The sequence below is a fragment of the Limanda limanda genome, chromosome 19 (assembly GCF_963576545.1).
Source record: "Limanda limanda chromosome 19, fLimLim1.1, whole genome shotgun sequence".
Lineage (NCBI taxonomy): Eukaryota > Metazoa > Chordata > Actinopteri > Pleuronectiformes > Pleuronectidae > Limanda > Limanda limanda.
This window is the reverse complement of record NC_083654.1, coordinates 200,793-214,260: the sequence shown is the minus strand read 5'-3', so window position 1 is coordinate 214,260 and position 13,468 is coordinate 200,793. Positions and strand designations below refer to the sequence as shown.

Genomic DNA, 13,468 nt, shown 5'->3' with positions numbered 1-13,468 from the left:
CTGGAGGAGTGTGTCTCTTTCGACTGAGAAACAGACAGCTCACTTGCTGGGATCTGGTTGTGTTTTGACCTCAGTGGCCTCCTCAGGGCCTCATTAGGCCAAGGATGACTGGTGTAACTGTGTTTGTGTCTTCCAGGGTGCCACTGCCTCCAAGACCTGATGAATAATACAGTGATGACTGCAGTTAAAGTGCTGCTATTTAAGGGAGTTTTTACTTTGTGCTGCTGGTATTAAGAATTAATATTTCATATCTCATATCTTCCCATCTATCTCTATGTTTCTCATTCTCAACTGACTTAAGATGCATTTAATTCAATTCCAAACAAGACTTGGAGTGGAAAGGGTTATTGTGGAAAGTATTGCAGCCTTAGAGGCTGCAATACAGTATTCATGACATACCACATTGCCAAAGTGTCAAATAGTACAAGTAATGCACAGTGCAAAAAGTTTTGCTCTTATTACCTCTGCCAAGGAAGTCATGTTTTCACCCATGTTTGTTTATTTGTATGTCAGCAACAAGAAGTAGTGAACTGATTTACAACAAACTTGGTGGAATTAGGGCATGAGCCAAGGAAGTGTTACATTTATCCCCACTCTGCCTTCAGTTGTATAGGGTTAGTTAGGTGTAAGCATGATGAGTAATTATTTGTTAGGATATCTGGGTAATGCAATCACAGGCAGGACAGGAGCAGGTATTTATTTGCCCACTTCAGGTTGGGGAAAAAACACATCACAGACAAATCCATTTAATTTTGGTGGGGATTAGTTTAAAGGGGAGGATCCTTAGTGTTTTTTGTCCCATTTTGCTTATTATTGTATTTTAAAAATTTTTACTTCATTCATTATTTTTGTTTGGCCTTGGCAGAGGTATGTGCTCTGCTAAAAAGGATGTACAGTTTGTTTTGCATGAGGAAAGATTATGAAGTGACTGAAAATGGTTCATCCCCCGGGAAGTATGAATGTATCCAGGAAACTTCATGCTTATCTGTGCATTTTATATTTCTTTTTTTTGCAAAAACAGAACAAAACATTACACATCAAACAGATGCCGAAATGGCCTATAAATGGGCTGTATTCATATAGAGCTTTTCTAGTCTTTAAGACCATTCCAAGCACGCTATTCTACAGTTAATTGACACACACACACACATTCATACAGTGCATCTATGGGCAGCACTTTTCTATGAGGGGCAATTTGGGGCCCGGCCAATAAAAAGGAAGAAAGAGAAGCGGAAAAGGGAGAAAGAAAAGATAAGACTGTGAACTGAGCATAGAAAAGAGAATAATGTGTACCACCACTTTCCTCTACTAATAAAACTATACAAAGTAATAATAATAAAAAGGAATAATAGTCATAAATTAAAATGAATAAAAGTGAAGAACAGAAGGAAGCAGAAAAAGATCAGGGCACCATTAGCTCCAGAACGGGGCAGCAGGGTCAACCAGGTTATTGTTTCATTTGTATTTATTGATTGAAATTTGAGTAAGTTTCGTGTATAGATAATAGCTGTTGGTTTTGTTCACATTGTATGGTTCTTGTGTAAAAGAATAAGTTTTGATTAGATGGTGCCTTTTTTATGAATAATCTGGGGGCTAAACAACACTCAATGACATTGAGGCGTATCTTCTGTGAAACATGAATAAATTGTTTGAGTTTCCAAAAATCCTCATCATGAGCAATTTGTAATTAAAAAAATATTTCTCTTTCCAGCTTTTGTTTGAAAACAAAATGCTTGACTAATGCAGTCAAACTTTTGGTTAGTATGGGACCAAGAACTCAACAAGAAAACTTCATTAGGGTTCATCCTCTAGGTATTATGCATGAGCTCAATTAGATGTTATCTAGTACAAAAGAAGAACTTGAAATGTCAGGAGAAGGTTATGAAGTCCAAATGAGCTCAATACATGTTATGTTGGCTATCAATGTCCTAACATTCTGATTTCCTGCTTATGGAAATGGGATTGTATTGTACTCTTTGCATCATACTCAGTGTGAGTGTGTTTTATTTCTCCCACACACTCTGCGCTTGTGTGTGCTCCATCTTATTTGTCTGGCTGCACAGCTTCGACTGCCAGAGGTGAATCTCTCCTTGTGTCATTTCCTTGGCTATTAATAACACATCACACAGAACTCAAATACTACTTATCCACCATATCACTATGTGTGTCTGTGTCACTGGCAGCACAGCATCATAGTGTAGAAATGATATTCAGAGATACTAACTATCAGGTCTAAGTCGGATGGCCCACCACACCATGACTGCCATTAAACCCATTATATCATGGTACTGAGTCCAATTACCAGAAGCTCTCCGTTATTAACCTTAATGTAATTATGGTATTGGACACTTTTCAGCATACAAACAGGTAGCAAATGGAAATGCAAAAGTAAACAGTCAAACGGAAATAGTTGCCTTACAATTGTTAATTTCTTCAATATATTGGACCCAGTTAAAACTGAATATGAGCAAAAACCTTTCTGTAACAGTTTCAGCATAGACTGAGCATTAAAACAATAGTCTTTGGAGGCTGCAGCTTGCGATGCTGCTGAATTGCATCATGTTTTATTGTGTTGGGAAAGGTGTTTGGATTATTTTGTCCATCAATCTATATCATTGAGGGTAAACTACTGTATATAGCGAACATCTCATTGTATAATGCATTACAACTCAACAGCACCACAAGCAACATCCCTCAGAATGATGATACAATAAAAAATTATAGTTTTCTTGAAGGAGGATTTATTGCATAGACTGCACTTGTTCTAGCTATGTGTACCAGCGGTGTACTTACTTAGGTCAGAGTTTGGGTGAAAGCTTGTCCTTAATGTGAATTTATTATTTTACCATTCATTATTAGATGTTGTTATTTTTTTTATATACTTGACTTCACATAAAACTAGGTAAACAAAAATAACCAAAGAATAGGAAAGAGGTGAAGGTGTGTGTGTGTGTGTGTGTGTGTTTGTCTCCCACAGTCTCGACATGTTCAATACGTATACAAAGTCCGGTTCAGTCTCCCCAACAATCCCAACACACCTCAGTTCAATCCAGTTCAAACAAAGAAAAACAGATGCAAAAAAATAATCTGTTCCAGGGATTTACCGCAGATCTTCATAAAGTCGGCTATAAGCTTGGGAGTGATCGGACACATACTCAGACACGCAACAGGCTGCACCTGTAACTGTGACAGCGTGCAGGATTGGTCAGGGAGATGTGTGGCAGTTCCTTCCTAGCGTACCAAAACTGGTCTGGACCGCGATTTGGGTTTTGCTTCGAGAATCCTTACAGGCCCATTTACTACTTGACTTTGTATCCAGTCATATTAAATTAAATTAAATTAACTCAGTCTGCCAGGATGTCAGAAATAGTGACATTAACGCCAAGTCAACTAATGAATCCTATCCACTTTCCTATTCTACTCTATTTGTTCTATTATACTTGCCTAAACAACTATCCCCCACACTAAGTAAAGTATGCGATGAGATTACCAGCCCCAGTTCTTTATTTATTTATGTTTGTTGACCCAACAGTCGTCAAATCAAAGTATATCATGTCTAAACAAAAGGAACTGAGCCACTATGATCCAGTAACTAACTCAGTGTAGCTACTGCTAAGTATAGGCTGGGTCTGAAACTTTTAGGCTCTGAGTTGGGCTTAGGTTTGGAAATGATGTAGTGAATGATCATCATGTACCTGCAATTTCTCATGTCTAGGTTTACTTACTGAAGATAAGAGTTGTAGGCTTTAGATCATGTGTCAGTTAGCTGGAGGTGATCTCTAACAGAGGTCTGCACAGAGAGAGAAAGGGAGAGAGAGAGAGGAGAGAGAGTGAGAGAGAGAGAGAGATCTCGGGTTGATCTCTTAATGCTGCTTAGGCCAATCCTTTAGCACGCTTCCCAGGGCTAATCAAGCCACAAGGAGACTATGAGTTAGCCAGAGGGAAACAAGGGTTTATCTAAGTACAGGAAGACTGTGCTAATCACTGTGATGTGGTTAGTTGAACTAGTATTGTTCTGCACAGACTGCACCCGCAAACAAAGAGTTGCTTTGCAGCCATTATTTATGGCCAACACCAACTCACATACCTCCATTCTTACCACTTGTTTTGTGATGACCCTTAACAGGACTAATACATTGCAATAGTTCTGTGGGGATTTTTTTTAATGTTTATTAAAAAACTGTCTATGTTTCTTCCCCCACCTCTTCCCCCATAGCTCTAGCGATGGTGCTCAGTTCAACACATTCATTATATTTCAATAGATAAAAAATAAAAGGGTTCCAAGAGGACTAAATGTTGCTTTTTTTTCTAGTGCCTCTTGGAGATTTACATTTTTTTGTTTTGAAACTATCTCTGCAATGTATGGGACATAGGATTTGTCCCATACATTGCAGGAAGTCAAACAACCTGATGGTTTGATCTCATTCCCTTTCATACAGCCTGCATGGCCAGATTTGGCCCACACTGTCATCCAGCCCACAGACTGCATGAAAAATAAGGCACTTGGGAGGCCTTGTCTTGTTTGGCCACAAGTAAGCTAAAGACAACATGTCAACTAAAGATGCCAAAGGAGACCCGGATTTCTTTTGTGCTATTTGGGAAATATTCACTATCATCCAACATGGGCCACTTTAGGTTCACATCAAAATAAAACCTTGCCTAGAGCTCCACATGTTTTGGGATATTTGGGTCACATTTGCTATTTTACAAGTGGGCCACTTCAGGCTCACATCCATTTTGTCCCAGCCACAAGAAGGCCAGAAGTGCTGCATCATTGTCTGAAGTGGCTGACATCCGTATGTTATCTGGGAGCACCACAAGTGGGTCAAAGTTTTAAAATCTCCAGTGAAATATATTAAAACCAAGCGGGTAGATGGCGAAAACGTGGATACAGACCATCATGGCTCCCAGAGGATGTGTCTTCATGACTCTTGATGGGTAGGGGATGTCCCCTGATTGCATAATTAAAATCTAAAGGTGCCTCACTCAACCAACAACACTGCACTGTCTACAATTACCAGCCAGATTAATGTGTTAACGATTAATTTGTATTAACGATTATATATTTTGAAATGGGGACAAAAATTTGCGAAGACATCCAGCAAAGGTTTGAGAAGGAACCAAACCTGTGGCCGCTGCAAGAGGCCTCAAGCCTCTTACTTTACTGTTTAACGCTGCAACAAGAAAAGCTCTCAGGATACACATGACTTAAATCTGAGTTGTTGGTCCTTCTTAACACTTTCATTTTGGGAATAGAGGGAACACTGTGGCTACTACGGGAGCGTCAGCAATTCTTTTAACCAGCCCCATGGTGAATAATTGGCCAGTGTCAACCCTGTATATTTGTAAACCCATTTCTCAGTCAAACCTGAGTGTGTATTATCGTCTGCGCTGTCCTCTTGTCAGCTAACAGACGAGGTGGTGGCCATGCAGTGGAGTTGCACCCGGATCGAACAAACTCCACTCCCATGTAATTACTCAGCCTCCATGGTTCCACTGCCTGTTGGTGGCAAACTGACAGCAACACTCCTCCCCCATTGTCAGGCCTCTCTCTGGAAGTAATGAGGTATGCCACACACACAATGCCCATCCGTGTGTGTGTGTGTGTGTGTATGTGTGCCTATGTGTAAATGAATGGGTGTGTCTATAGTTGTATGTGAGTGAGAAATAAAAGAAACTGAATAAATTAGCAAGGAGGTGGATGCGGGACGAATTGCACGAATGACACTCTGCTTTTGTGAGGGTGGTGAGATACTAAACTACCTTATTACAAATTCTTTTTTACTTGTCAAGTAAAAGAAAAGAGAAATAAGAGTGTGTCAATGTTAATGGGTATTACAAGGTCGATTAGAGACAGCAGGCAGCTGAGAGAGAGAGAGAGACAAAGACACAGTGCTGAGTTCAGTGCATGCACCTGTGTGTGTGAGTGTGTGAGTGTGTTTCTATACACATCCACACCACCTGGGGCAGCCCGCCAGGCAGAATTGAACAGGTGGATTTAGCTCCTTCAAACCCACACAGAATAATGGCTGCAATTTGGCACCTGATGAATCTCATCAAAACCAGAAATAATCCCACCCGCCTTTATGACGCCTTAATGGCACTGCTCAAGCTCCTCAAGCTCCAGGCCCATCTGACACTCCAGTGTGTGTTCAACATAACAAATGCCTTTTAATTACTCATGAACATCCATATGTTTTCACTGAAATGGTTGTCCAACATCAGTGGTGCACAAGAAAATGAGAATAAAGGTTTGATTCCCCCAAAGCCACACATGCTGCTACACAAACAAGTTCTGACAACACAGTCACACCCTTGTTTGGCCTGTTTGCTATCAAAGTTATATGAGACAGACAACAGACTGATCTGTTTTATGGGAGTCATGGACCCAGGCACAGGTGGGTTGTGGCTGGTTTAACATAAAGACAGTAAGCAGCTAAAAACTGTACACCAATCTCTGTCTGTCAAAAGTGATAGATGGGCCCTCATCAATTTTATAGCTTGCACAATATTGTTCTGAATGGCAAGCAAGTCACCCATAAATCGGAAAATTGCAATAGACAGAAAAAGGAAAAGGAAACTGCTAAAAAATGACAACCTCACTGGAGAAGGAGCTACTTTGAGCAAGCTGCAGTGTAATAGCAGAGCTGGGAGAATGCAGGCTGGTAGTAGGAAATTGGATGTGATCAGCTGCACTGAATCACCACCACTGGAGGATGTGTCATACTATAACAGAAGGACACTACTCCAGCCTTTGCCTTTGGGAACCACAGGAGGTCCACATAGAGAAAATGTAAGCTCCAGTCATTTTAAAGAGCCACTGCAGCTTCTCAGCAATGCAGTGCTCTGCAATTGGGCGACTTTAAATTTAAATACAAAATCAGCCAATGTGGTCAGTTTTGTGGTAAAGACCAAGGTCTCCCTTGAAAAGAAAGTTGAGTATTCTCATGTTGAATATAATAGACCTATTTAATTCAGCCATGTCTGCTACATGCAACTGTAAGTATAATGGGGTAAAAAGTACAATATCTTCTTAGAAAATGTGGCAGAGTAATCTCAAAATGTATATAAACTTCAAGCTAGCATTTTAATTTGAAGTAAACTAGCTGTTTTCTGTATATTCTGTATTGATGCTATGCTAGGCTAGACACATCCTTGCCACAGCACAGATAAACATATTGGCATATTTTTAATCTGACTCGAGAGACTATTCCTACAGATATGCATTATCAGTATCTAGAACTCAGAAACAACTTTCAAAATCAAACTAGTTTGACATATTGCAGCCTTTCACTTTAGCAAACTTGTTCTTACTGTTTAGATTTCAACAGACCCAGTGCAACATTTGCGGTAAGATTTCTGGTCACCTGACAAAAAATAGGTCCTCTATTTGCTCTCCTTTCACTAATTTCATTGTACATCAGCTCCTATGAAAATATAACTGTGTCTTAAGATGATCAATGTTTCACCGTGTTCAGCGTGAGTGGTGAAAAAACAACACAATCAGCAAAAAGCAGCTAACAAGCTCTGTAGACTTGCTTTTCTCTGGTTTGGTCAGTACAATCAACACCTCTCGCATCACACATACTCATTTCATCCATGGCTCATATTGTTTTATATTATATATATGAACCTTGGTTCCATGCTTCAGAATATACTGATGACTGCAGCTAAATATAAACACATTACTGGCACTTTCAGATTTAAAGAGATGAGTATCACTGTATCACCTTCATACACCTTAATCAGTCGACCTCCAGCTCAGACGCAGCTTATGGTGTAAATGGCTGAATTAAGCACTTGACACTTGATCCGGAGAAGCTGCTGTATTTCACCGTCCACCCCCGCCCCCTTTCCTCCGGTGATACCCTCATGAGACCCCTCTCAGTTCTGAGGTTAAAGGTCACCTTGAGAGAGGGGGAGAGGGTGATGGTGACAGTGTGTGCCCGTGGGGGGGCTGAGGAGGGGCGGGGGGTAATTCTATGGGGACATTTGAGGAAGAACAAAGAGTGAGTCATGTGACTCGAGGTGAAGCCTCCTCTTTCTTTTGTGCGCCACATGGACACGAGCATCTGCGGTGGAGGGCCAGAACAGAGACGTACGCCACATGAGGACAATGCCGAGACACTGTTGTCTTCTGTGCGTGTGTGTGGTTTTTGCGGCCCTAAATGGCCACCATTCATTGGCTCTTTCTGAAGCTGGCTTGGTCTGGAGAGAGAACCTGCCCCACTAATTACCATCAGTCATTTGTTCAGCTCTGCGGAGACCATTGTTGTCCTGAACCAGTACAGGAAGTCTCCAGCTACACTGACAGTGTTACTGATGGTTAAAAGGTTGCTTGGAAAAGACATATGAGAGAAACTGGAAATACAGCACAAACAATTGTTTTTAGGCACGCTGTGAGGCTCAAGAGCCACAGTTCATCGGATTCCGAGTGTATGGTGTGCATGCCATTCATCCGAAGCCTCAGAAATCTTAACTACAGGCAGTACAATAAGAAGCCATCGGTATGGAAATAACACGACCCGTGCCTTAATCTAAATATGCCATGTGACATGACAGAGAAGACAATCAGAACATTGATTTTTCTCTTTTATTTCAGGTTATTTTATCCATTATCAAGTCATGAAGGCTTTGTTGTCGTGGAGAAGTAATAATAATCATTACAGTGCGGTGTGGCTTTTTACTCTTTCTACATAAATCATCTTGTTTGAGGGATGTATTAAAAATGACAGTATCTTGGGAAAAGACATGCATGAGGCAGATCCCTGCACTGCATGTATCCTAAAAAAGACTCTCTGTTCTTGAACTGTGACGGATGTTTACATTAGATGGTTGAGGTCATAATTCTAGTTTTCCTTTGTCAAATCATCCAACTTGGTCAAAAAATCAACCTCAAGAACCATACATTAGCTATGCCAACTCTAAGATACGACCCTTAGGAGTAGACCAGTGTAAATTTATACTATACCTTTGTTCTCATCGTGACAAGAATACAATTCATAGATGCTTACAACCAGCAGGCATACTGGACCTTTGTCGTCATGGTAAGAATAATAAAGATTTTAACATGCAGGTTGGTTATAGGTTTAGGAAAAGACTGTAGTTTGGTTAATGTAAGCTTTTTCACCAGAGAAGAGGAAAAGGTTAGTCATCATGGTTTAAGTCTTTTATTGACCCATGAATGCAGCCCCAGCTACACAGAGTTTATTGCTTTATATACGTACGTTGTCAACTATCTTCCTCTTTTGCTCCCATCATAATTACTATGTCTGTAAGTACTCTCATAATTAAACTAGAGGTTGCCTTACAATAAAACATAAATATGGGTTGTAATAAACCTCTGTCAAAGATGAGCTATGTTTCAAAACCCACAAACATCAGCCACAGGTTTGGCCAGTCTGACGGACTGCTTTTTTCTCCTGCCCCTGGCATCGGCTAACCTGCCTGCCTCAGACACTTCTGTGAAGGTGGATTTCTGCAGAAAAAATTATTGTGTTGGCCTCTGAAACTTTCCTCAGAATAAACCTTTTGTTGTTAGACCTACAAAAAAGAACAAAGTTGTGAAAGAAACCTTCCTTGTAAATGTATTGATCACCTGCAAGACTTATACGGACAAACCAGGTGAGTGTGGGAGGAAATCCTAGAGAGCAACATGCAGGAACAGGAATAATCCCCTACCTTCTGTCTGTGGCTTCTGTGCATCAAATACTGAGACAACACAAGCAATAATTGTGCCAAAAGAAATTACACAGAGTGCCAAATTACACAATGACACACAATTTCTTACATATGGAGATAGTTAGGGGAGTGATGGGACCCGACCACTCATCTGTTTGTTTTATTTAGCATTCCCGGCCTGGTAACACTTCAGTCTTGGTTGAGGTCCAAAGGGGACAATTAAGTAGATTAAATACTAATATAACCACAGTACATTTAGTGAAATTGTACTATCTCCCTTGGCACTGGTGCACATATTGTTGGGAATAGTTGTCTCTTGAGAACCCAACCTCACATATTACTCCTGTGGCTAATTTCAGCAGCCCATCTGTACCAGTGTTATAGATGTAGCCAATTTGTAATTGAAAAAATATGTAAGAGACTCCATCTCCTTTTCCAAGATCTTGACATACACCCTCTTTGCTCCAACACAAAAGCTAGTGAGGGGCAGGTAGAGCCTCCTGCATTGTCGTGTTGAGTATGTGGGGAATGGTCAGGGCTACGATGGGAAGGTGGGATCTAGTAAAAAATGCCACGTCAAATGCAGGAATACAACAAGCAATAATAGTTAATTGCCATTCATGTCAACAGCAGTGCCAAGTTCCTGTCGGTGAGCCAAACTAGCATCGGGGAGCCAAGTGCCGACACACTTAAGCTGAGAGGAGACACACATAAACATGTCTATACCGTATCTAGGTTAGCTTTGTCTGGCCAATCTGCTCTGGTTTCTCTATTCTTAATCTCCTCCCCTATCTTTACACAGTGGGAGGTAGAACACATAATACCATCGGATTTCCATTCCTTCGCACAGGGTGTGAACAATGAAACTGGCATGCAAAAAAATAAGAGAATTTGATTAATATAATGTTATATAGTGTGGATGAGATCTTTTTTAAAGTTTTTTTTCCAAAGTATCTTAGTCTTAAGCCTCTTACTGGCATGGATTGAACTCTAAGATAAAATAAATTGTGCATGTAGTGTTATCTATCAATTATCAATTATTGCTGTCTATTCCTTTATATATTCCACATTTTGGGTTTGTATTGCACTCAGGAAATGGAAGCTAGTGCAGTTGCTTTCGTTATCATCATCTACTAAATCTTGGCAGTTAAACATTGCGTGATCAAAAAACCCAAACAACAACGGCCACTTATTTGCATATGCATACTAAAATGCATTCACGCTTAATGATCTGAACTGCTATATTCCAGATAAATTACTTTTGAGAATATTCAGACTTAAACCAGCCATATTTATTTTTCACACTAAGACACAGCAAGGCATTAAAGACATTATCAGAAGTGGTCAAGGTTTCATGTATATGAAATCCAACAATGTTCACAGCTTTGAATTGAATCTGCCCTGCTTCCCATATATATATATATATATATATATATATATATATATATATATATATATATATATATATGCATTTTGTTAAGCAAAAACTAATTTCACAAGGACTGTACATTTAAATATCACAAACATAGCCCGAAGATTACATTTAGGATTCCCACTAAAGCCAGCATTGATCCCATGCAGCCTGATTTACCAGGAATGTACCCATTGATTAGCCCCTACTGGTGGGAAGGGGCTGCAAGTCCCAATGAAACCAGTACATTGATCCAGAGAAACAGAGCGAGATTAGACAGATGTGAAAGTGAACATTGATCTCCAGCTGCATCCAAAGGGAACCCCTGTCCCGATGGGGTGAGGGAGATCCATCCCCCCTACTCTTACTCCCCTCCTTCTCCCACTCCTTCACTTTGCTCGCTGGACCATGCATCAGTATTGTGTTCCTCTGACCATGTGCTGCTCTCTCACGGTGAATGAGCTTTCTATCAGTGGGAGGCACCACCCAAAACAGCAACAACACAGAGCTTTGTACCGCACATCTGCCTACACTGTAAAGATTGTTAACATTCACTGCGTGCTTCACCTTTCAACAAATAAAACACCTGCTTCATCGCTAAAATTTAGTGTTTTCATGTCTGTTGTAGCGCAGTGGTATTCCCTCCATACAAGAAGGAGCCACATGTGACTAGAGTGCATGCACCATTTCTCATCAGTTGCACACATGTCAAACTGTAATTAATGAGCCAAATAGTAGTACTGGGCAGTAGAGGAGTCCCATATGCTTCAGCCTAGAACGAAGGAAGTACAGCCTATAAATGGGCAGCACAACCCACTCCTCTAAACCTTGGTTATGGTGTAAAGAGACATTCACCTCAGGGACTGCAGTAAATATGTTACCCCACTACACTGTAGCAAGATGGCTCCAATGCATCAACCTCTGCCACATGCATCTCTGCAGAAAATGAGGCTCACGAAAGAAACTTTTGCTTTCATTTGTCAGTTCCTCTTCCTCCTTGCAGGTTTATTTAATGCAATCATAAAAAGTGAACTAATATATAGAAGCAAAAAAATGTTACACTTTGAACAAGTTCAGCAGCTCCCATTCATCATGTTATGAACACAAACATTTACATATTAATATTTCATCTAGGGTGCCACAGTAGTAGTGAATGGGACAATCATCCTCTCCTAACCCTTGGAGAAGGTAATGAAATAGTAGAAGGTGGACCGTACCTGTTTGCCAGATGTACAGGGGTTTATTTTCCACTGCGGTTTGTGCATCCAGCTCCCAGGTGGAGAAAAAGAGCAGTGCTAACCTCCAGAGAGAGAGGAGGGGTGCCCCACTCAAGACTGCCGGTGTCCCCACAGCTCTTTCGGGCAGCCCCATGGCCACCGCACGGCAACTACTGTAGTTCCCAATGCAGTCAGTAGGAAAAAAGCAAGCCTGTCCACGAGGAAGAGAGCTGGACTTAAGTGTGTATTCTGCTTTGTCCACACCAGCGTGTCCAGGAAGAAGTAATCCCGGATGAACGGGGCTGAAGTCTCCTCTCGCTCTCCTCTTCCTCTCTGTTTCTCTTTCTCTCTTGGCTCCTTAATGAGAAAGAACGAGGTCTAGCAGCAATAAAGCAGGGAACAATAGATCCCTAAGCCCAGCCTGCTGCTGCTGCTGCTGCATGCCGGGTTGATGCAGCACCTCCCTCTCTCCCTCTCTAACATAGCAGACACATGCACACACGCCCACCATCTCTACTCTCCCTCCCTCTCACTTGTCTCTCATCTCTATCTCAAAGGAAGTTGTTAGTTGCTCTGACTGAGGTAGGCAGTTGGATCAACCAGGTGAAGGTGTTGAAGTGTATTAGTCGGTGAAATAGTGCCTTAAAATACTGTAAAATGTAATAATAAAGAAAAAATTAAATCATCATCTTGGGCTGGAATGGGAATAAACAGGGATTCCACAGGGCTCTGTCCTTGGTCCACTGCTTTTCAGTTTATATTGTAAATTAATTATTTGCCAATATGTTACAGAGCAGTTGTTAAGATGTGAACATCACATTGTTATATGGATTTGAAGGCACCACAGTATACCCCCAGTTTCCGACCTCTCATTGCAAAACTAAAAAAATTGTCAAACTGTTTGACATTTGCAATTAAATTCAGAAAACCATGGTATTGTGTTTTCATCCAAGGATCATCCCTCAGCAGAAGTCAGTGCACTCACCTTATGAAACCATATTTAGATGAAGATTTGTATTCGGATCTGCCCTAAACTGAAATCCATGATATATTCTCTGACATATTGACTGATCACGCAATGTGAAAAAATCTAAAAATATATAAATCCTAAATCCTTTCCCTGCTCCAGAGCCACACCGATCTAAATTTCATGGAAATC

General features: G+C 40.8%; 1 protein-coding gene across 1 annotated transcript in view; it reads right to left on the bottom strand.

Annotated features, from left to right (window-relative positions):
• Positions 1-12,463, bottom strand: part of thsd7aa (thrombospondin, type I, domain containing 7Aa) — a 138,928-nt gene extending 126,465 nt beyond the window's left edge. Inside the window, exon 1 of the mRNA XM_061093305.1 lies at positions 12,310-12,463. Coding sequence (XP_060949288.1) covers positions 12,310-12,463 — 154 coding nt within the window. The remainder of the gene's footprint in view (positions 1-12,309) is intronic.
• Between the last annotated feature and the right edge of the window lie 1,005 nt (positions 12,464-13,468).